This window comes from Aedes aegypti, chromosome 3, assembly GCF_002204515.2.
Source record: "Aedes aegypti strain LVP_AGWG chromosome 3, AaegL5.0 Primary Assembly, whole genome shotgun sequence".
Lineage (NCBI taxonomy): Eukaryota > Metazoa > Arthropoda > Insecta > Diptera > Culicidae > Aedes > Aedes aegypti.
Genome location: NC_035109.1, coordinates 114687297 through 114708665, shown reverse-complemented (window position 1 = coordinate 114708665; position 21369 = coordinate 114687297). Strand labels below are relative to the sequence as shown.

General features: G+C 39.7%; 1 protein-coding gene across 1 annotated transcript in view; it reads right to left on the bottom strand.

Moving 5' to 3' along the window:
* The window catches only part of LOC5567059 (ras-like protein family member 10B), a 127493-nt gene that overhangs the window by 1170 nt on the left and 104954 nt on the right, over positions 1-21369 (bottom strand). The window contains 3 exon segments of the mRNA XM_021851783.1: positions 8014-8081; positions 8152-8265; positions 8583-8819. Of these exon segments, the coding sequence (XP_021707475.1) occupies positions 8014-8081; positions 8152-8265; positions 8583-8819 (419 nt within the window).

Sequence of the window (21369 nt, the reverse complement as noted above, 5' to 3'; positions counted from 1 at the left end):
AATCGACGTTTCTTACTATTCAATCCAGTTCCATCAAAAGTGACATGCAACGACGATGAGATGTCTTTGTTAGTTTCAGTTATGTTTTTGGTAGATCTTGTGGCTAAGAAGTATTGATCTAGCCTCAGACCGACTCATATGATCGTGGAGCCGCGTTTCATCATGACGATTCAGCGGTATAGCTGATTTAGCTTTTCCACTCCAAATGCGTGGATAACTTTTCAGAGTTCTATATATTGTTCAATTAGAAGCATAAAGACATATACAGTTTTTATTCTGGTTCAAAATCTTTTGGAAATTATGATATGTTCTTACTTATCAGTTTGTACGAAAAGATAGTTTGCTCTTTTGTCCTCCTGTCTTTTTGCTTCCCTATTGTGCTCTTTTTTCATAAAACATACTTACAAACTCTTGCAAACACTTAAATCTTTCCTTTCTCAACTTTTGGAAAAAAATCCACATGGTATACCTAAAACTCAAATCTTGTACATCACAATACGTCGATCACTGAAAAAAACTAGATTCTTTGGAAGTGATCCATAACCATGGTAAACAATCATTTCCTGATCCATATTATGGATCACTAGTTAGAAGTGCTAATATTCGATATTTAGAATCAACAATCGAGCAAAATGTTTTCCAAAGATGAATTCATACTCAATCGAAACGAATGAGTATGTTTTATGCTATAACATTTGAATTTTACCACCTGTGCACAACTGTGGGAGCTTATGAATGCTGGCGGCACTTCTTACAGAAAACGAACATATAATGATAGCTGTGTGGTACCAACTAAACATTTGTCAAATACACCGCTATTTAGCGGTTGAACGTTATGCTTAACACTACAAATGCTAGAAGACAAATAGTATAACATGGGAAAAATATGTTTCACATCAACTTTTATGTTTTGAGCGAGTTATCCGATGTTGAACGCCAAAGCGATCCGTCACTGTGGGTGATCCGTAACTGTGTGGGCATGGTACTACATTTTGACTCATACAGATTTGATCTAGATAAGTGAAAACTGATCTAGATCAGTTTTATCTTTTGATAGGAGCGTCCCAGCAAAAAAAAAAAAACATCTTTCTGCAAAGTTGTTCATTGAGGCATTTTTGACATTTCTTCCGAAACACATACACTCTATAACTGACGTGGATGGCGTTATGACACTTTAGTAAAAACAGTCAAAAAGTCTATTTTGACCATTTTTCGTACAAAAAAATTTATTAAAGATATTTTATCATCATTTATTAGGAGCTTAACTGTAGCAAAGTAAATTTATATCATTTACTAGCAAAATTTTCAGATTTAATTATATTTTAAGTAAAAACAGTATAAAAAACTATTTTTACAAAATCCAGGATAACTCATGAAGCGGCAGATTACGGCAGTTAATATTTTGTATAGGACTAGTCAAGAACATAAGTTTCATTGTCGCAAAGAAAGGAACGTGGGGCCACGTGGGGCTTTTTTGTTGTGGCGGTTTGAAAATGTGATGAAAATATGTTAAAATATGCTTATATTTGATAAACTTTTTAAGAATTTAAGATTCAAATGTATTTCAGAAACGTATTGCATGTTGACAAAGTTTTTTGAAGAAGTCATCTTTGAACTGCTGTTCTAATAAACATTTAAACGGAATTCAAGATAATTTGTCCCATATGTGTATCTACCTATCTATCTATCCTTCGATTTTAATTAGAGTAATAGTATTGTGTTTAATTAAAGCCATATTATACGATGCAAATAAATGAAAAACGTCTGAATTTTCAGAAGTTCATATAGCTTATTTCTAAATATGATTGTTCTCTAGATATGAAAGCAGATTAAATTAAATATATCCCATTTTAAATCATATACTGATATAACTATTTTTTTCGATCCCAAAAATATTCCATCAAGAAAGCCCCACTCGGCCTCACTTTGTATTCTTCATGACAATGAAACTAATGTTCTTGACTAGTAATGGACAAAAAAATAGCTGCTGTCATCTGCCGGATCATGAGTAATCTAGGATTTTGTAAAACACTATTTTGGACTGTTTTTACTTAAGGTATCAATAAATCTGAAAATTTTGCTGGTAAATGTTGTTAAATTACTTTTTTATTGTTAAGCTTTTTAAACTCGATGACAAAACATCTATTTTTTATGAAAAAAATGGTCGAAATGTTTTTTTTTTTTTTTTACTAAAGTGTCATACAGCGCCACCCACGTCAGTGATAGAGTGTAAGTGCCTTCGGAAGAAATGTGAAAAATGTCTCAATGAACAACTTTGCAGAAGAAAAATTTTTGCTAGGACACTCCTATCAAAAGATAAAACTAATTTGAAAAGTGTCGGGTTCGGGTACGGGTCGGGTTTCAAAGGCTAGGTCCTTTACGGTGTTGACTCTGGTGATATTAGTTGCCGACATTATATTTTTTTTTCCTTCTAAGCAATGGGGGGATAATCTGCTCAACAGACTCCGGACCGAGGTCCGGGAGTGTGGGGTTGGGGACCATTTACTACGTACAAGCAGTAAACAGGACTACACCCCCGACCCACTAAACCATTTCCATTGCCGCCAAACCCTTCGTCTCTCCGGGACCACCAAGAAGGCATTGCTTCGGAGAGGGGCTATTGCACATCGCATCCTCCAGGTTAGCTGCGTAGCCATGCAGCAACGAACATCGATGACACGCTTATGGGGGTCCACCAAGGTAGCATGCTGGCGCATTGCCAGCTTCCCGAGTGGTCCTCACCTCCCGTTGTCCGCTGAAGGCGGGCAGGGTCGACCACTAAGCCCGCGCCCAGCTGCACCGCAGGTGTCAAGAACTGATACTGCGGGCTTCGCAATTTGACCTACTGAAGGCTCAGGCCCTATCAGCTAGCACCAGCTGGGATTGCTGACGAAGGGGCCTCCACCTGCCCCGAACAACCAGAGGCTCGTACCCACCCAGTAGGCCGGCGCCACGACAGCAGCGCTACCAGGATGTTCTCCCCGCGGCCACTTAATCGCTGTAAGGGTCGATTTCGACCGTAGGGCACCGGTATGACCTACGTAGCCGACTGCGAACCCTTGGACCACCTGTTGATTAGCGTCTGCACTAGTCACTCCTCGAGTCCACACGCCACCTCCTTTGGAGTTCCGAGACGATGTGGGTGATAGCCGATGAAACGGCATTCCAGCCAAACTCGTCTGCACACATCCTCTGGACCAAATTGTCCGGAGTCGTGTCCCGACCGCATGTGGCAAACATGCGGTCACGCATTGTGCGGAAACGCGGGCACACGAACAAAACGTGTTCCGCCGTTTCCTCTAAACCTGCACAAACTGGACATTCGGGAGAACCCGCATGACCGAAACGGTGTAGATATTGTTTAAAGCATCCATGACCCGAAAGGACCAGTGTTAGGTGGAATGTTAGTTCCCCATGGCGCCTATTGACCCAGATATCTAACCTCGGAATCAACCTGTGAGTCCACACTCCCTTGGTGGAACTGTCCCACGCACGCTGCCATTTGACCATGGAGGTCGTTCTGGCAGTCCTGCGTATGCCTCTTGTGCCGCGCTTTTCGAAGCACTCTATGTCTTCTATGATAAGGATACCAATAGGCATCATACCGGTGATGACACAAAGTGCATCGTGTGACACGGTACGGTACGCGCTCGCAACCCTCAGGCACATTAGCCTATAAGTACTCTCTAGCTTCACTACACTTTTTTATATTAAACTTTGAAAAGTGAAGTGTTAAAGTTCATTTGTAGTTTTACTCTCTAGCTTGCTACGGTAGCTATCGGTACTCAAAGCCGTGCCCCAAGCCGGGCCACCATACCTCAGTATGGACGAGGCGACACTGGCCAGAAGCTTACGCTTACTGGCGTACACCGCAGAGCTATTGGACATCATCCGGGACAGTGCCACAATAGCTGTGGAGGCTCTCTTGCAGGCATAATCGACATGGCTACCGAAGGTAAGCTTGTCGTCGATCATCACCCCCAAGTGTTTGGGGGAGCGCTTCGAAGTGATTGTGCAGTCACTTACACTGATCATCGCTTGCTGCACCGACTTTCGGTTGTTGACAACAACAGCCTCAGTTTTGTGGTGAGCCAATTCCAGTTTCCTGGAGCTCATCCACTCCTCCACAATTGCGATCGAGTGGGCTGCAGTCAATTCCACTTCTTCGATCGATTCACCGTAGACCTCCAGCGTAATATCGTCGGCAAAGCCAACGATGACCACACCCGCCGGGAATTTTAATCTCAACACCTCGTCGTACATGACATTCCATAACACCGGACCCAGGATGGAACCTTGCGGGACTCCTGAGGTTATGCGAAAGCACTTCCGACCCACCTCTGTGTCATAGACTAATACCCGATTTTGGAAGTAACTTCCGAGAATCTTGTACAGGTACTCGGGTATCCCCAGACGCAGGAGCGCATCAGCAATAGCCGCCCAACTAGCACTATTAAATGCATTCCTTACATCCAGAGTCACTACTGCGCAGTAGCGAATACCCCTCCTCTTACGCTGGAGTGCTATCTCAGCGGTTTTCTTAACCATTAGAATAGCGTCTACAGTGGACCTCCCTTTCCGGAAGCCGAACTGGTTGCCTGAGAGACCATTTACACCCTCGGTGTACCTCGACAGTCTGTTGAGGATGATCTTCTCGAGCACTTTCCCCACCGTGTCAATCAAGCATATTGGTCTATACGCCGACGGGTCACCGGGTGGTTTCCCCGCCTTTGGCAATAGTACCAGGCTCTGCCTCTTCCACGCATCTGGAAATACTCCCTCGTCCAGGCATATCTGCATAGCAGATCTGAACATACCGGGAGCCTCCAAGATTGCGACTTTGAGGGCCAGGTTTGGAACTCCGTCCGGACCTGGTGCCTTCCCCATGCTTAGGGATTTTGCAATCCCTACAAGTTCCTCATCAGTTACTCTATCCTCATCGCCAGCCCCAATCCCCGGCTGTCCTACAAAAGGAGGCCATGGGCTAGGGCTGTGACGCGGGAAGAGACCCTCGATGATCCCCTCCAGCATCTGTGGAGATTGCTCCGCCGACATTATATATCCGAAGTCAATCGCATTCCTCTTTCGGCTAAAAGTGATGATGCAACATTTTTGAACATTCACTTCCATTCCATTCAGCATGTACCATCTCACCAAGGCGTCAATATCAGCTTGCACAGCGCAATAATCAATCAACGATGAAACCATACGAAATAATTTCAAATCGTTCGCGAACATTAGTTTTTGGGATTGAATAACTTCTCAAAGGTCGTTGATGAACAGCACAAACAACAGCGGACCCAGGTGGCTCCCCAGAGGGACGCCTGATGTATTTACAAAGGGATCGGAACTTATACCAGCAATACGTACTTGAGCGCTGCGTTCGGTGAGGTACAAGAGTATCCATCGTGTCAACCAAGAGGGCAGACCCATTTTATCTATTTTTTTCACCGACAGTGAGTGCGGTACTCTATCAAATCTCGCGTTCAGTATCATAAGGGCGTAACTGCAATGATCGGTTTATCTTCATCGATTTTCTCTTGGTCAGGCGACTGTTTTTGACTGCCATTTTCGATTCAGTAGAAAGAACCTTTGTCATGCTGAATCGTAAAATGTTACCAAAATTGATTGAACTTCATGTACGTCCAAAGAGAAAATCGATGAAGAGAAATCGATATCTGCAGATACGCCTGTATGATACTAAACGCGAGAAATGCTTTCGTAAAGTCAATATAGACTGCGTCGATTTGTTGACGCTTCTCCATCGTGTTCACCAATGAAGACCCGTACGACATTAAATTTGAAGTTGTTGATCGTTTTTTCACAAACCCATATTGGAACTCAGAGATGATATGTTGCACGTAAGGGTAGAGGGAATCGTGAAAGAGGCTTTCAAAAGCTTTTGGCAGACAATTCAGAATGGAGATTTGTGTATGGGAGTAATAGCAGCATTTGGCGTGCGTTTGCAATAGCGTGCGTTTGGACGGCAACGTTCCTTCGGTTCGGACAATGAACGGTTGAAGAGAATAGTCGCAGGAGCAGTAAGCGAGTCAGCACAGTTTTTGAAGAAGAGAAGAGGAAGGCGGTCAGCTGTTGTTGGCATTTCTATCACAACGATAGATCGTAAAGTTGTGTGTGAGGTCTGAGTTGTGAATATCGTTGTTGAGCCAGGTGTTCGTAAAAGCAATTACATCATAGTCGCTTTCAGACAACGCTAAGAAAACGTTGTTTGTTTTGGTTGGAAGTCCGCGGACGTTCTGATAGTACAGAGTAATCGTTTCCCGTGGAGTGGTAGTGTAATTTGGAGCTGTGCGGACGATCGTTCATTGATGGTACGATGTGATGTTTGGTGATTGCTGTGAATGGTCGTCTCTTGGTGAAGGTCGGAAGCGAAACAATTGACGAGTGGATGTGGAGTGATTAAAATCAAACTGATGGAAGATAATTCTCTTCTGCCACGATGAGCCGGATAGTGCGGTGTCTTTCAACTGCAAATCCATGCCAACTTTGAAAGAAACGCTTACGTTCATTCAATGTTTTCTCTTTCGGCACTAATTTGACAATGCCAAACGATTTGTCCGTGTTGAGATTGTACTTCACCAACTTTTCTATCTGTGGCACAGTAGCTTGTGGGTCGAAGCCGGACAAAGACAACCAACATTGATTAGCTATTCGAGGTGCGGCTAGCGGGATGGATTCGTCAGGGGCAAGCTCCCTAGTGCCAACGGATGTGTTATCGTGGTGAGATGAATCATCGGCAATTAGCCGAGGACGTTTTCTCGACGGTACTGAAAGTTGCAATCGAGGTATATGTGGTGTTGATGGAAGTGGGGTTCGTTGTAGAATAATATCGATTTGGAAGGTGTTATTTTTAATTTCCTGCCTTAATTCATCCATTGCTTTGGAGTATTCGTCGGTCATTAAACTGATGACAATGTTGGTGGAAGATATTGCCTGACGAAAATTAGCGTTTGACATCATTTTCGAACAGGCCTTACACATCCAGAACAGTTGTGAGCAATGAGCTATCGTGTTACGAATTTCCTCGGACTGATGCACGCATTGCAGATGGAATGAAGATCTGCAGAAACCATTGCATAATATCTCATCTTCCTTCTTGACGGCCTGTGGGACCCTATCCGCAAAGCTGTGAAAACAACGGCGCGAGAAGTGATTGGTAATGAGCAACGACGATGACGAAACAACTGGTTCGATGAAGAGTGCAAAAGATTGACAGACATGAAGAATGTCGCCAGAAGCCGTATGCTTGTATGGCAGCGAGAGCCGAACAAAAGCGAACCTACCGCAGAAAGAAAAGACAGCACGAAGAACGTATGGTAGCTGAAACACAAGATAGCATGGACCTGAACAATACGCGGAGATTTTATGCAACGGTCAATGGTGCGCGGCTCAATACCATAACAGGGTCCGCCATGTGCAATTATGGAGAAGGGAATTGGCTGACCGATAAAATGGCGATAACTTGATGATGTTGATCAAGCTGTGGACCCACCGACCATAGGAGTGGTTGAAATGGACCATAGGAGTGGAAAGACGAGATTCCGGTCGACCTTCGCAAGCACGAAAGAGCAGCTTAACCAGTCAATCCACTGAGTACGTATGGGAGGACGAAGAAATGCTGGTTGGATGGCCTTATATGCTCAATCTACATAAAAAGGCACAGACTGGTCGCTCGACAATGGATCAGATGTTTACTTTGCGCATGGTATAAGTAAGGTATTTTTGTTTTATAATGTAATATATGATGTTATTGATCAGTGATTCAGTGATATCTTTTAAATTGTTACTAAATAATGAATTATGTTCTAGGGGCTACTAGAACATACTTCGTTCATATGTATCCTTTTATCGATATTCCAGTATATTTAGATGCCACACTACATTACAGAATATGGGTTGCTACATTGTTTGCTTTTTCAATGTATTTTATGAAATATTTGAAGAGATAAACTGAAATCCACTGTACTTAAAAAAGATATGTTCAGTACTCACTTGGCGGAACATTCGACGTAACCACATCGCCAGTGCTTTCGAACCAGCGTTGAGATATCTTTTAATTCCTGTAATGATAAAATAAAGAACAATCTCTAAACAAATGAATCCCTATACAGAACTCTGAATTCAACCCACCTGAGTGTGCGGAATGGTTTCGGATACCAGATCGAGTTTGTTGCCCACAACCATAATTTTAAAATCACGATGATTAAAGCTTTCTAAGATTTGATCACGCATGCTGCGGCAGTACTGGAAAGTGAAAAAGAAAATTTAAAATTATCACCATTTGTCTACCGAATGTGCTTCTTATGCACCAGTTTTGCATTAGGGTGATCCATAATAAATAAATATAAAAATGTTTAGTTACACTCTCAAATGTCTTCATTTTAACCCCTAGAAGCCACGGGACCCATCATCTCTAAAAGATGCTAAGCGAGCTTGAAGTTTGTATGATTAAATATTTGGAGAAAACGGTCCTAATTACATTTACAGTCCTAATTACATTTCAGTCGATACAAAATTTGGCCACCCCAGTGTGCATCCTAGTTCTACCGGCTGGCGCTCACCTGGAAGGTCTCGAGGTTGCCCATGTCGTACACGAGCACGTAGGTGTGCACCGTTCGGAGCCCCAGCGGGTGGCCGTTGTTCCACTCGGCAAGATTGTCGACGGGAAAGCGTCTCTGTGGCGGCACATCGATCACCATCAGCTCCCGGATGCAAGTGTCGCACACCAAACAGCTGCGGTAAACCGACCGTCGGCTGGTGCGAACGTGGGTTTTCGGGAAGTCATGCTTGAAAAATTGCTGCAAATAGAATTGGAAACACGGTTTAGCTGGAGAGACAGATAGGTGAGATTTTTGCAGTTTGTGTGAAATCAGGTGCTTCGCATGAGTTGGTAACGTTGTTGCCATTTCCTCATAAGCATAGGTTAAAATGAAAATTAACTAATCTATAATTGTTCAGAAAACATACTCAAATTAGAGGACAATCAATATTGGCAAATAATTAAGAAAATACTTGATTTTCCAGGAAATATTATGATTTTATGCTGTGTTCATGGTCCATTTAGGTGTAATCAACAACCATTCATGTTCAAGACTTAAACTATTAAGAAAAACTTAAATGAATGACCTCATTTTTCCTTGATTCCTAAATTATCATATGGATAGATTTTGTCTTAATCTACTAAACTAGAGAAAAATATTTCCATTACCATAAATTTAGATTGTCCCCCCTCAACAATCTCAATTGTAACCAAAATATGCCTTAAGTAACATTTTTCCTCATTTTACTTGCAGTAAATCTTAGGATTTTTGTAGTGAATTTTTTGTAACAGTGTGAAATTTCTGAAATATTTTAGGCTTAAATTTTGGCAGATTTCGCTAGCTTCCGTACCGATTTTAGAAAAATTGAAGAGCTATTGACGGGATTGAATAAATTCGCAATTCTTTAATGTTTCATCCAATAGATTATAAGATTTTCGACAGATATTCGACAAGATTTGTTAAGAGTTTTTTGCGAAATCTTCTTCAATTCTCCTTAGAAGTCCATTAGAAAAGTTTCTTAAAATATTGAAAGTAGAATGCAGCAGGAAAGCTTGGTGGATGTCTTACCTATCTAAGGAAAATTTATTGACGAGAACTTCGCAAATTCTTGTGAAACTTTCAAGTGAATCGAAATATTGTTTTTTAATATTTGTGAAAGTCTTTTGAGTTGGTTCTCGAGGTAATCTTCATCGTACAAGGAGTACGATTTGACATATTTATGGCGCTTGTTTTTGTTGAGAAATTTTCTCAATTACTGATTTTAGTTCTTTTGAAGTTTCTTAACGATAAAGTAACGTAACGTAAATGTTTTAAGTGTAATCAGTGAACACAAGATGATCTCGGAGGAATTCATGCATTATCTGTGATGAATTACAGACGAATCATTTGGGTAAATCTTTTGAATGTTGTCATAATTTTTCATTTCGACGTCATCCACTTTCAAAGGTCCGCGAAATGTTTGTTAATCTTCTAAGGGGATCGCAGCTTTAAGAATGTTGTTAAACCTCCATGACGAGTTATTGACTCATAGGACCATACTCAAAACGAAATTTACTAATTATTATGATGGTCCCTAGAAACAGCATCCAAAGGACACATGTTCCATGTCTCGATATCTCCATGTCCCTTCAATTGAGTCAATTAAATATACCACTGGGAGAGTTCATTGCTTCACAATGATTCTTCCAGGAATCTATCTAGTAAATCATCCACTGGTTCATGAGAAAAATTTCTCCGCCCATCTTTAGAAAAACTATGTCTAGACTTTATTGAAAGAATATAGATTTCAGGATACTCCCAGATATTTCCTAGTGTTCTTTGTAGATTTTTTCACAATATCTCGATAAGTTCATTCCATGGAAACACCTGTAAAAATCCTCACAGGTGTTTCACCAACATCTTATTTAAGTATTCTTTTCCAAAATTTGCTTCAGGATTTCTTTTTAAGATTTTTCTAGGAATCTCAGGAAAAAGAACTGAGTACATTAATAGATACTCATAATTTGTTTTAATATAACGCTTAAAATTTTAACCTACTTGAACTTATGATCTATACAGCTACGCAATCAATTAAAATAGGATTTTGTACATATTTTCCTTTGAAGGAAGCACCACACTAGACAACGGACTAGCATGCAGCGCCCAGTGGTACAGTCGGAGAATTTTCCTCACAAAAAGTTTTCCGGCCTGCAGCTGGAATCGAACCCACAGTCCTTAGCACGATGCGGCTGGTGACACTAACCGCACGGCTACGAAGCCACACACTATAACCGATTTAATAGATATGAATGAAAGAAAACGTCAAAAAATACTTTCACAAAAATATCCTCCAAAAATTCTACAAAGCTTTGTTCATAAAAGCTTGAGTAATAAGGTTTGGTAATATGTCTTAGCACAAAGGTGGTTATGATAGTTGAACAAGTGTTTAAAATATCAACGTCTTTGGGACACCATTAAATCGTTACCAAACTAGCTTAAAATTTGACAGAACTCTAGTTCAACTCTTCTATCAGCTTCAATTTATTTATTTTTGTTTTGAAAGAATGAGAAATGATAATACAAAAATACCGAGTTTCCAATGGCAAGTCCATTTCCATCGCTGTGGTCTATTCCTATTGTTCTGATCCGTATTCTCTCGTTGACGTTCCTGTGCTGATGTATTTTTACGGTTGGCTTGTAAGAACCTGACACCAACCCCTAGATTTCCGGAGGACCATTGCCCCTGAATGTTTGGTGTATCATAGTGCATAGTGCACAGCTTAGAGTCTTTCTCTAGCTCTCGAACGATGATCAGCCGCCCCTGACATGAATATTTCGTAATTTTTTGTAATTTTTATTTTTTTTTTATTTTCGTCAAGTATAGGTAGACTACATACAATCATTACAATACTTTATTACATGCTATGGATTACTTCTATTAATCTTTAGTCATGTTTTAAGCTGCTCTTTGGACATAGTAATGCCAATGAATTCGCAATGTACATTATACTGACGCATCATACGGTTTATTGGCCCGTTCTGAGCATAATGCGTTCTGAATGATTTTTCTGAAAATAATTTTCTCAGAGGCGTCCCGTGAGGAATTTGTTACCTGTGCACTGACTCGCACAAACCGCTTATTTTGAATTATGAATACGAATTTTTCAATTGATTTTTTAAAATGTATTTCAGCTTAAAATGTAATTTCTTATTATTAACACCTTAAAATGTAATTTCCAATACTGTATGCAATCTTGAAGTGTCTGGAAGCTATTATATTTGTTGCTTTTTGGACGTATTTTTTGTTTGTTTTCTTCGTTTCAATCACTAGTTGTAAGTTTTAAGAATTTTGGATGATTCCAATATCCAATGTTTAGGGAAAAGGAAAATTCTCAAAATTTCGCTGATACCAAGGCGATGAAAGAAAAATTTTGCGTATTAATCGCGGTCCCATAGTTTGATAATATTTAACATAAAAATGTATATTTACAGTAAAAATGACCTTTATATGCATAAATTTCAATCATTTTTCGTATTTTGCGAACTGAGACAATAAGTTTAATATCATATTATCAAATTTAAAGCAAGAAGAAAGACGTTTAACTTGAAAATAAACGATTAGCACATTTTTTTTATGAAACTCGGCTTACAGATAAATAAACCATTCTTATGTGCAAAAATCTGAACTTTTCTAAGGTTATCCAGTTTCCAAGTTTCGCGATGAAGGATAAATTCCGTAGATTTCGTGGCTTTCGCGAAATTCCGAATCTCTATTATTCCTAACGTTGTTATTCTATATAATTATACTTATTATTTACTGCTTGTCAATTGTATCACGATATCTTAGCGTTTTGACGATGTCCAGCGCTGGTACATCTCTTTGTATACTTTTGTGGATACATCAAAGCTTTCAAGTGAAATGATGACTGACTGTTGAACGCTAAAACCCACTTTACGCCCACCACAATTTATCAGTTGTCGGTCTGTTGAGCAAGAAAAACTATATTCACACATAGTTAATAAATCAATTCAAAGCCACATGAATTTTGTGTATTTAATAAGATAAAACATAATCAATTTGGCCAATATGTTTATAACATCTAGTATTGGTTCTAATCAATATTGCGCCTACTATCGCGCGACACCTGGAAGCTCCATGCAACATACATACACACAAAGCATGTATGGCGTTGACGCTTTCTCTTCCAACAGCAGACGTCGTGACGCCAGTTGCGCGCGCTTGCTCAATTCTTGCAAACCAATGCGAGCGTCATGGGCAATATCTCTCTCGGGTGCACAAATTGGAGTGAACCAGATTTTACCTATACAACGCCACTGTTGCTCTAGAAATGTCAATACAAATGCACATTCCTGCTGTGTCCATACACGCTATTTTCGTGCACAAGAAGGAGTGCACGGCTGAAATGAACATTCTCTGCAATGGACCTATGCACGAATGTGCTATTTGACGTTTTAGCGGTGCCGTGTTGTTTATGTGACCATGGAAACCAGTGAATTCGGCACCGCTCAAACGTCAAATTAGTGAACTCGTGCAAAGATCCATACGATGGAGACGCATGGCAGTTTGTCTTGTTTGCTTCGCTGTTTTCGCTTGCTGGTTGAGCAAGACCATGGGGGGAGAATCAAACGGTTTGTTTACTGAGGGCGATGGACCAGTTGAAGGTGAAGAAATCAAACAACATTTTCAAGCAACTACACATTATGAATGTTGGCAAAATGATTGAGATAGGCAAAATTTTGCCCAAATTCAAATGCTTATAACTTTATGAAAAATGAATGAAATTGGATGCATCTGGAAGCAGTCGACGGCAAATTTGGTCCAGTTTTAGGAACGTCCTTGACCATGCATATTGGCCACTGGACACCGGAGATGTTCCGGATTTTCTGAGGTCATGTCCAAATGTCATTTTTTCTGTCGCTTGTATTTTTGTGTGGTGTAAAGTCAGATAGATGTTTGCAATTTTCCTAGAAACTAGAACTAATAGAAAGTTGAATGCCACCGGACGCATTAAGATTGGTTGGAAATCTTCAGAAATATGACCATTTCCGTAAAACTGGTTCCGGAAAGCATGGTCAGTCATGTTTGTATTTCCAATCATGTAAATATTATCCGGAGCTATATCCAAGTGGACATCAACCTTAAAAATGATGTTTCCTGCAGCGTATTCAGAACCATTAGATGCACAGACCACTCTATAGAAGGTTCCAGGTGCCCTGGGGGAAGTGGTCAATTAGGAACATATCCGGAACCATATCAATATGGTCATCAAACTACATTATTTTCAAAGGTTATGCTTTCCGAAGCATTTCCAGCATCACCGGCTGCCATAACCACTTTATAGTAGGTTCCAGATGCCCCGGGGGATGTGGCCAATTCGGAACATGTCCGTTCATCTATTTAGAATCACATTCTACCATAAACAGTAAGATCCATGTGACATGGAAAATGACGAGCATTTTCAGAACCACAAGATATAATAATCACTCTATAGTATATTCCAGGGGCTCCTAGAGATGTGGCCAACTCGAAACATGACCTCATCCCCCAGGGCCCATGGAACCTACTATACAGTGGTCATATAAATAAGTTGCGCTGTAAATACTTCTATTAGCATCACCTTCAAAAATCTTGATGTTTTTACCCATATTGATGTGTTTTCGGGCATGTTTTGAATTGGCCACATCCCCGGGGCACCTGGAATCTACTATAAAGTGGTCATGGCAGCCGGTGGTGCTGGAAATGCTTCGGAAAGCATAACCTTTGAAAATCATGAAGTTTGATGCCCATATTGATATGGTTCCGGATATGTTCCTAATTGACCACTTCCCCCAGGGCACCTGGAACCTTCTATAGAGTGGTCTGTGCATCTAATGGTTCTGAATACGCTGCAGGAAACATCATTTTAAGGTTGATGTCCACTTGGATATAGCTCCGGATAATATTTACATGATTGGAAATACAAACATGACTGACCATGCTTTCCGGAACCAGTTTTACGGAAATGGTCATATTTCTGAAGATTTCCAACCAATCTTAATGCGTCCGGTGGCATTCAACTTTCTATTAGTTCTAGTTTCTAGGAAAATTGCAAACATCTATCTGACTTTACACCACACAAAAATACAAGCGACAGAAAAAATGACATTTGGGCATGACCTCAGAAAATCCGGAACATCTCCGGTGTCCAGTGGCCAATATGCATGGTCAAGGACGTTCCTAAAACTGGACCAAATTTGCCGTCGACTGCTTCCAGATGCATCCAATTTCATTCATTTTTCATAAAGTTATAAGCATTTGAATTTGGGCAAAATTTTGCCTATCTCAATCATTTTGCCAACATTCATAATGTGTAGTTGCTTGAAAATGTTGTTTGATTTCTTCACCTTCAACTGGTCCATCGCCCTCAGTAAACAAACCGTTTGATTCTCCCCCCATGGTCTTGCTCAACCAGCAAGCGAAAACAGCGAAGCAAACAAGACAAACTGCCATGCGTCTCCATCGTATGGATCTTTGCACGAGTTCACTAATTTGACGTATGAGCGGTGCCGAATTCACTGGTTTCCATGGTCACATAAACAACACGGCACCGCTAAAACGTCAAATAGCACATTCGTGCATAGGTCCATTGCAGAGAATGTTCATTTCAGCCGTGCACTCCTTCTTGTGCACGAAAATAGCGTGTATGGACACAGCAGGAATGTGCATTTGTATTGACATTTCTAGAGCAACAGTGGCGTTATATATATATTATAATTCTCAATACAGGGGATAGGCAAAATGATTGAGATAGGCAAAATTTTGCCCAAATTCAAATGCTTATAACTTTATGAAAAATGAATGAAATAGGATGCATCGGTGCCGTGTTGTTTATGTGACCATGGAAACCAGTGAATTCGGCACCGCTCAAACGTCAAATTAGTGAACTCGTGCAAATATCATACGATGGAGACGCATGGCAGTTTGTCTTGTTTGCTTCGCTGTTTTCGCTTGCTGGTTGAGCAAGACCATGGGGGGAGAATCAAACGGTTTGTTTACTGAGGGCGATGGACCAGTTGAAGGTGAAGAAATCAAACAACATTTTCAAGCACCCAGGTAACCAATAAGCACTTAAATAAGCCGCGCAGTAGACTGCTTACAGCATTTGCTCTGCTTGCTGCCCTATGAAAGCAAGTTCATAGCTTAGCAGCAATGCTCCAGCACAAGCATTGCTGTTTAACATCTATCGGTTCTTAATAAGCATTTGAACTGCCCATACTCGCAATACAGTCCCATTAGGAAAATCGTCATGTCGAGAAAAACGCTTCTAAACATATTTGGAAATGTGTTCGTTCCAAGGCTGCTGATAGCAATAAATCGTGGTAGCATTACTCTACACACTATCATTACAATATTATAAAATCGTCAACAACTGTAACACGGTTAACATGGTTGTTTTTGAAGTCCAAATCTGGGACACAAGCCAATGGAACTCGATATCCGAGTACTTCACTAGCCAACCGCAAATATACCCGCATACCAGTCCCATTCCTTGGGACTCGCTTACTTTGTTATCACGCACGTTGACACATTAATATTCAAGTTTACAATTGATCACAAGGCATTTTTCCTTCTGAAAGTTTTAGTACTCGCATGTTTTAATTGCAAATTTACTTCGAAAAATATTTCGGTGGTAGGTACTATACATTATACAATGATAGTGTTGAAAATTTGATTTGTCTTTTTCTGTCGGCCTCTTGGTTGAATCCACCCACAGCACAGGAACGTTGGACTTGAACCGTACCGAGGAATATAATTAATAGAGCAAGTTTTGGATCTTTATGACGACAATCGCTTCAAACATGCGATTTCCCATGCGTGGATAATACTGTTGTGTGCCCAGAACCATCCTTTTTCGGCAATAGATGTTATATATACTCCGTACGACTATGAAAATCCTGTCGATGATACCAATGGCGATGTGCGCGATAAGCCTCCCTTTTCATACCGATGAAAGTTGAGCCTGTCGGAGATTTCGTTGACAATTATTCAAATAAGTTACCAATTGGCCAAACTTTGTTTGTTTTTTATTGTTTTTTAGCCTCGCAAGGATATATACTTTTATTTGTGGTTCTACCACATATCGCAACAGAAGTCATTCTAGAAAACTTTCATGTCAAGCTAGAATAAGTATTTTTCGTGAATAAACATGGTTTTAATCAGTATAGTTTGTATTATTCCTTCTTTCAATAAATGAAAACCACGATGCAAGATTTCAAAAAATATTATCAAAATGGGTTTGTTTCAATTTCGTTATGATCAACTAATGGGACTGTAATGCGGGTATTTTCAATATGGGACGCACATGGTTTGGTATTTTTTCCTCATTTTGTCCATACAAAGATTCAATTTTAAGCATGATGTTGGAAAGTACACTGAAAATAAACACCATTCACGGAGCTAACTCAAAAATAGATAAAATTGGTATGGGACTGTTATGCGAGTATGGGCAGTGAACTGCACAGGCTATTTTCGAGTAATAGCAAACAAAATACTTTCCAATAGTCACACGAATGCAACGAAAGAGCAGTACGGGTTGTGTGTTACATGTTTGACTCCACTTTTTATCTCTTTCTCACCCACGTCCCGGTTCTGACATTTCATGGAGACGATTTAAAGTAGAAGAGGGATAGTTAAAAACAACCTAATTTCCACGGTAGAAAGGAACATCCGCAAAGCTACCATTCTCTGTTTATCGGAGCGCTAGTTTCACAGATCTTTCTGACATGTGGGATAAAACAAATGTATCAACCCATCTTGATCTGCTTCCATAAATTTTAATTATCTTAGGGCAAGTGTACCATTAGTGGTGCACCTAAGGGAAAACTGCTAAAACATGGTGATAAAACCATGAAATATATGATTTTAATGTATCAATCGATAGATCTCAAATCCTCCTATCACTCAAATGTATAAAAATCACGATGCATTTAAAATTTCACTGCAAAAAGCCTTGCACCAATAATAGGAACACTGTTCCTTTAGTGGAGGTATGTTTTAAGAATGGTTCCTTTAGTGGCGCAAACCATTGATTTCTTATGGGACCCTCCACTATGGGTACTGATGCACCACTATAGGTGCAAAGGAGCAAAAAAATTAAGCAAAATAATTGTTTTAAATTGTTTTTCGGTTAAAAATCATGGATATTATTCGATTACTCGCATCATTTTCACATCTTACATCATAGAAAAATATCACCTAATCATTTATTAGTGCGAAACATGCTAAAACACACTACCTCCACTATTGGAGCTACCTCCACTAAGGGAGCGTTTGCCCTAGCGCGTTCCTACATTAGATTACTTTTCACAGGGCCATCCATAATGAGTTCGCAATTGAATGTTCCTACGGACAAAACATACCTTATGTAGGGCATAAATCAATGCTTGACAATACATCAACTGCAGCATACCCTGCAGCGTCGTCGATATCTTCACTAATAATCTCCAGGTTATCAGTTCGGGCCGCAAAATGTAAAAAACGAACAAAATAAATCAACAGCAACGAGAAAAGTATCCACAATTAGGACAAAGCCGGGAGAGACGAGTGAGGGTGAGAAATTTTTGTTTTTTTTTTTTTTCCTACAAGCAAACGTTACGGTTTTTGACAGTAAAATGCAACGTTTCTGAAGGTGCAGCATTGGAACAGCACGATATTTCGCCAAACCCTGCTATGAAGTAGCACTACTAGCAGCTATATGCTCAATCAGCATTAAATGCTTTGCTGTGCTGGCGCATATAATGCTGATTAAATGCTTTTTAAAATGCTTATTGGTTACTTGGGCAACTACACATTATGAATGTTGGCAAAATGATTGAGATAGGCAAAATTTTTCCCAAATTCAAATGCTTATAACTTTATGAAAAATGGATGAAATTGGATGCATCTGGAAGCAGTCGACGGCAAATTTGGTCCAGTTTTAGGAACTTCCTTGACCATGCATATTGGCCACTGGACACCGGAGATGTTCCGGATTTTCTGAGGTCATGTCCAAATGTCATTTTTTCTGTCGCTGCAATATTATATCTTGTGGTTCTGAAAATGCTCGCCATTTTCCAAGTCACATGGATCTTACTGTTTATGGTAGAATGTGATTCTAAACAGATGAACGGACATGTTCCGAATTGGCCACATCCCCGGGGCACCTGGAATCTACTATAAAGTGGTCATGGCAGCCGGTGGTGCTGGAAATGCTTCGGAAAGCATAACCTTTGAAAATCATGAAGTTTGATGACCATATTGATATGGTTCCGGATATGTTCCTAATTGACCACTTCCCCCAGGGCACCTGGAACCTTCTATAGAGTGGTCTGTGCATCTAATGGTTCTGAATACGCTGCAGGAAACATCATTTTTAAGGTTGATGTCCACTTGGATATAGCTCCGGATAATATTTACATGATTGGAAATACAAACATGACTGACCATGCTTTCCGGAACCAGTTTTACGGAAATGGTCATATTTCTGAAGATTTCCAACCAATCTTAATGCGTCCGGTGGCATTCAACTTCCTATTAGTTCTTCTTCTTCTTTCTGGCGTTACATCCCCACTGGGACAGAGCCTGCTTCTCAGCTTAGTGTTCTTATGAGCACTTCCACAGTTATTAACTGAGAGCTTACTATGCCATTGACCATTTTTGCATGCGTATATCGTGTGGCAGGTACGATGATACTTTATGCCCTGAGAATTCGAGAAAATTTCCAACCCGAAAAGATCCTCGACCGGTGGGATTCGAACCCACGACCCTCAGCTTGGTCTTGCTGAATAACTGCGCGTTTACCGCTACGGCTATCTGGGCCTATATATATATATATATATATATATATATATATATATATATATATATATATATATATATATATATATATATATATATATATATATATATATATATATATATATATATATATATATATATATATATATATATATATATATATATATATATATATACAGGGTGTTTGGTTCCATGTTTTTAATAATTGGAGGGTAGATAGGTCTCCATGAGATATGAAAAAGTGCCCATGGAACATAGGGTCGCAAATCACTGCTAAGTGAGTTATTCACGATTTTAAGATTTTCAACTTGTTCATCTTTGGAACCACATATCTAATTAACTATGCGTCATACATTTAATTTCAGCGCATGAATCGAAAGCTTATGATCTAATCTATCTTAGTTTCTTGGACGTAATTTTTGTAGAAAATGATTCAAAGGCTCAAATTACGGAAAGTTTGCAAAAAGTGACGGATAAATCAGCATTTTTCGACGTATTTTTATGAATTTTATTAAAATTATCGTAAGTAATGTTAAAAAAATTCTTCCACAAAATATGCATTAACTTGTTAGCTACCAAAGTGTCTTTGAGAGCAAAAGTGTATCTCTTGTAGATTCGTCACAATATCATGTTGAAAGTTGTGCTTCAAAGAGCAAAAAAATCAAAATAAATATCGGCTGATAACTCTATTCGTTCGTCCGTTCGTGTGTTGATGCCTCCGCGTGTGGATGAAGTGCTCGGGAACGACAGATGTCGGTCGTGCCGAAGCGAAGGGGAAATGAAATCGCTTCGCAACATGCGCCATTGTTTTCTTCTCTTCGCGGCATTTGGTTTGCAAACAGACGCATAAATAGATTTAGTGCGGTCGCCGCACGACCACCCCAGTAGCGAAAGTGTGTTCATAAAGACTGATCCCTTTAAATTCCTCGCACTAGTAGCTGAGCTACGGTGCAGAGCAGATGGGGGGTGCGCTTGCGCGTGTAGCGAGGACTCAATTTATGCATTTCCCGCCTATGACGTGGAACTTTTGATGCATTTTGAAGGGTTTTAGGTCGTCTATTAATTACATAGAGGTGGACAAGTGAGAGTAGAATTTATGACGTGCCATTCACGCCGTTGTAAAAGTACAACACTACCAAGTAAACCTCGCCCGTGATACACAGCACGAGCGAGGTGAATTCTTAGGTTCAATAAAGTAATTTAGGTATCGCACTAATGCTCAGCGTGAACTGTTGGAGCAGCAGGATGAAATATCTCACAAAATTAGTGACCGTCTTAGTGACAGCTTGGTTTTCTGTATAAGGTTGCTTACAAATTATGTTCAATAGACCTACATGTAATATTTCATAGAATTTTCAGTGTCGTATCCAGAAAATTTCTCAGGGGAGACGAACGACGCAAAAAAGTGGATATTTTTACAAAAATTGGGATGGCTTAAGACGGTTCAACCACATCATTTTGTTTTTCTTTTATCCAGCAAAATAATAGAATAACTGCATAAAATTAGGAATTTCTTTTGAAATTGAGACTTTGGCAGTTTAATAGGTTCTATGTGCAGTCACAACAATTAAAAGTCACAATTTGTAGATCAGTACTTTTCTTAAAAAAAAGTCTGAAGCCTTGCAATGTTTGTAATATGAAATCAAATATTTTGAAGAAAAAAATCAAATAATTCATCAAATTCCAACATTTTTACTTCATTATTGAAACAATTTATGATAGATTGAACGAAAACGACACAATTTTATCAAGCAGGTTGATGAGGTTCTTGTACAAGAATAATAAAATATAAATAAACCTTTTGTTATGCTCTAAATCAAATAGTAATCAGATCAGTACCCAAATATTTGTAGTTCAAAATTTCATTTTTCTCTCTCTCTCTCTCTCTCTCTCTCTCTCTCTCTCTCTCTCTCTGTTGAGTTACTGAGTTCTTTTTTATTAAATATGAATTAAAAACCAAGAGAAGTGTTAATTTTGAACGATAACATTTGA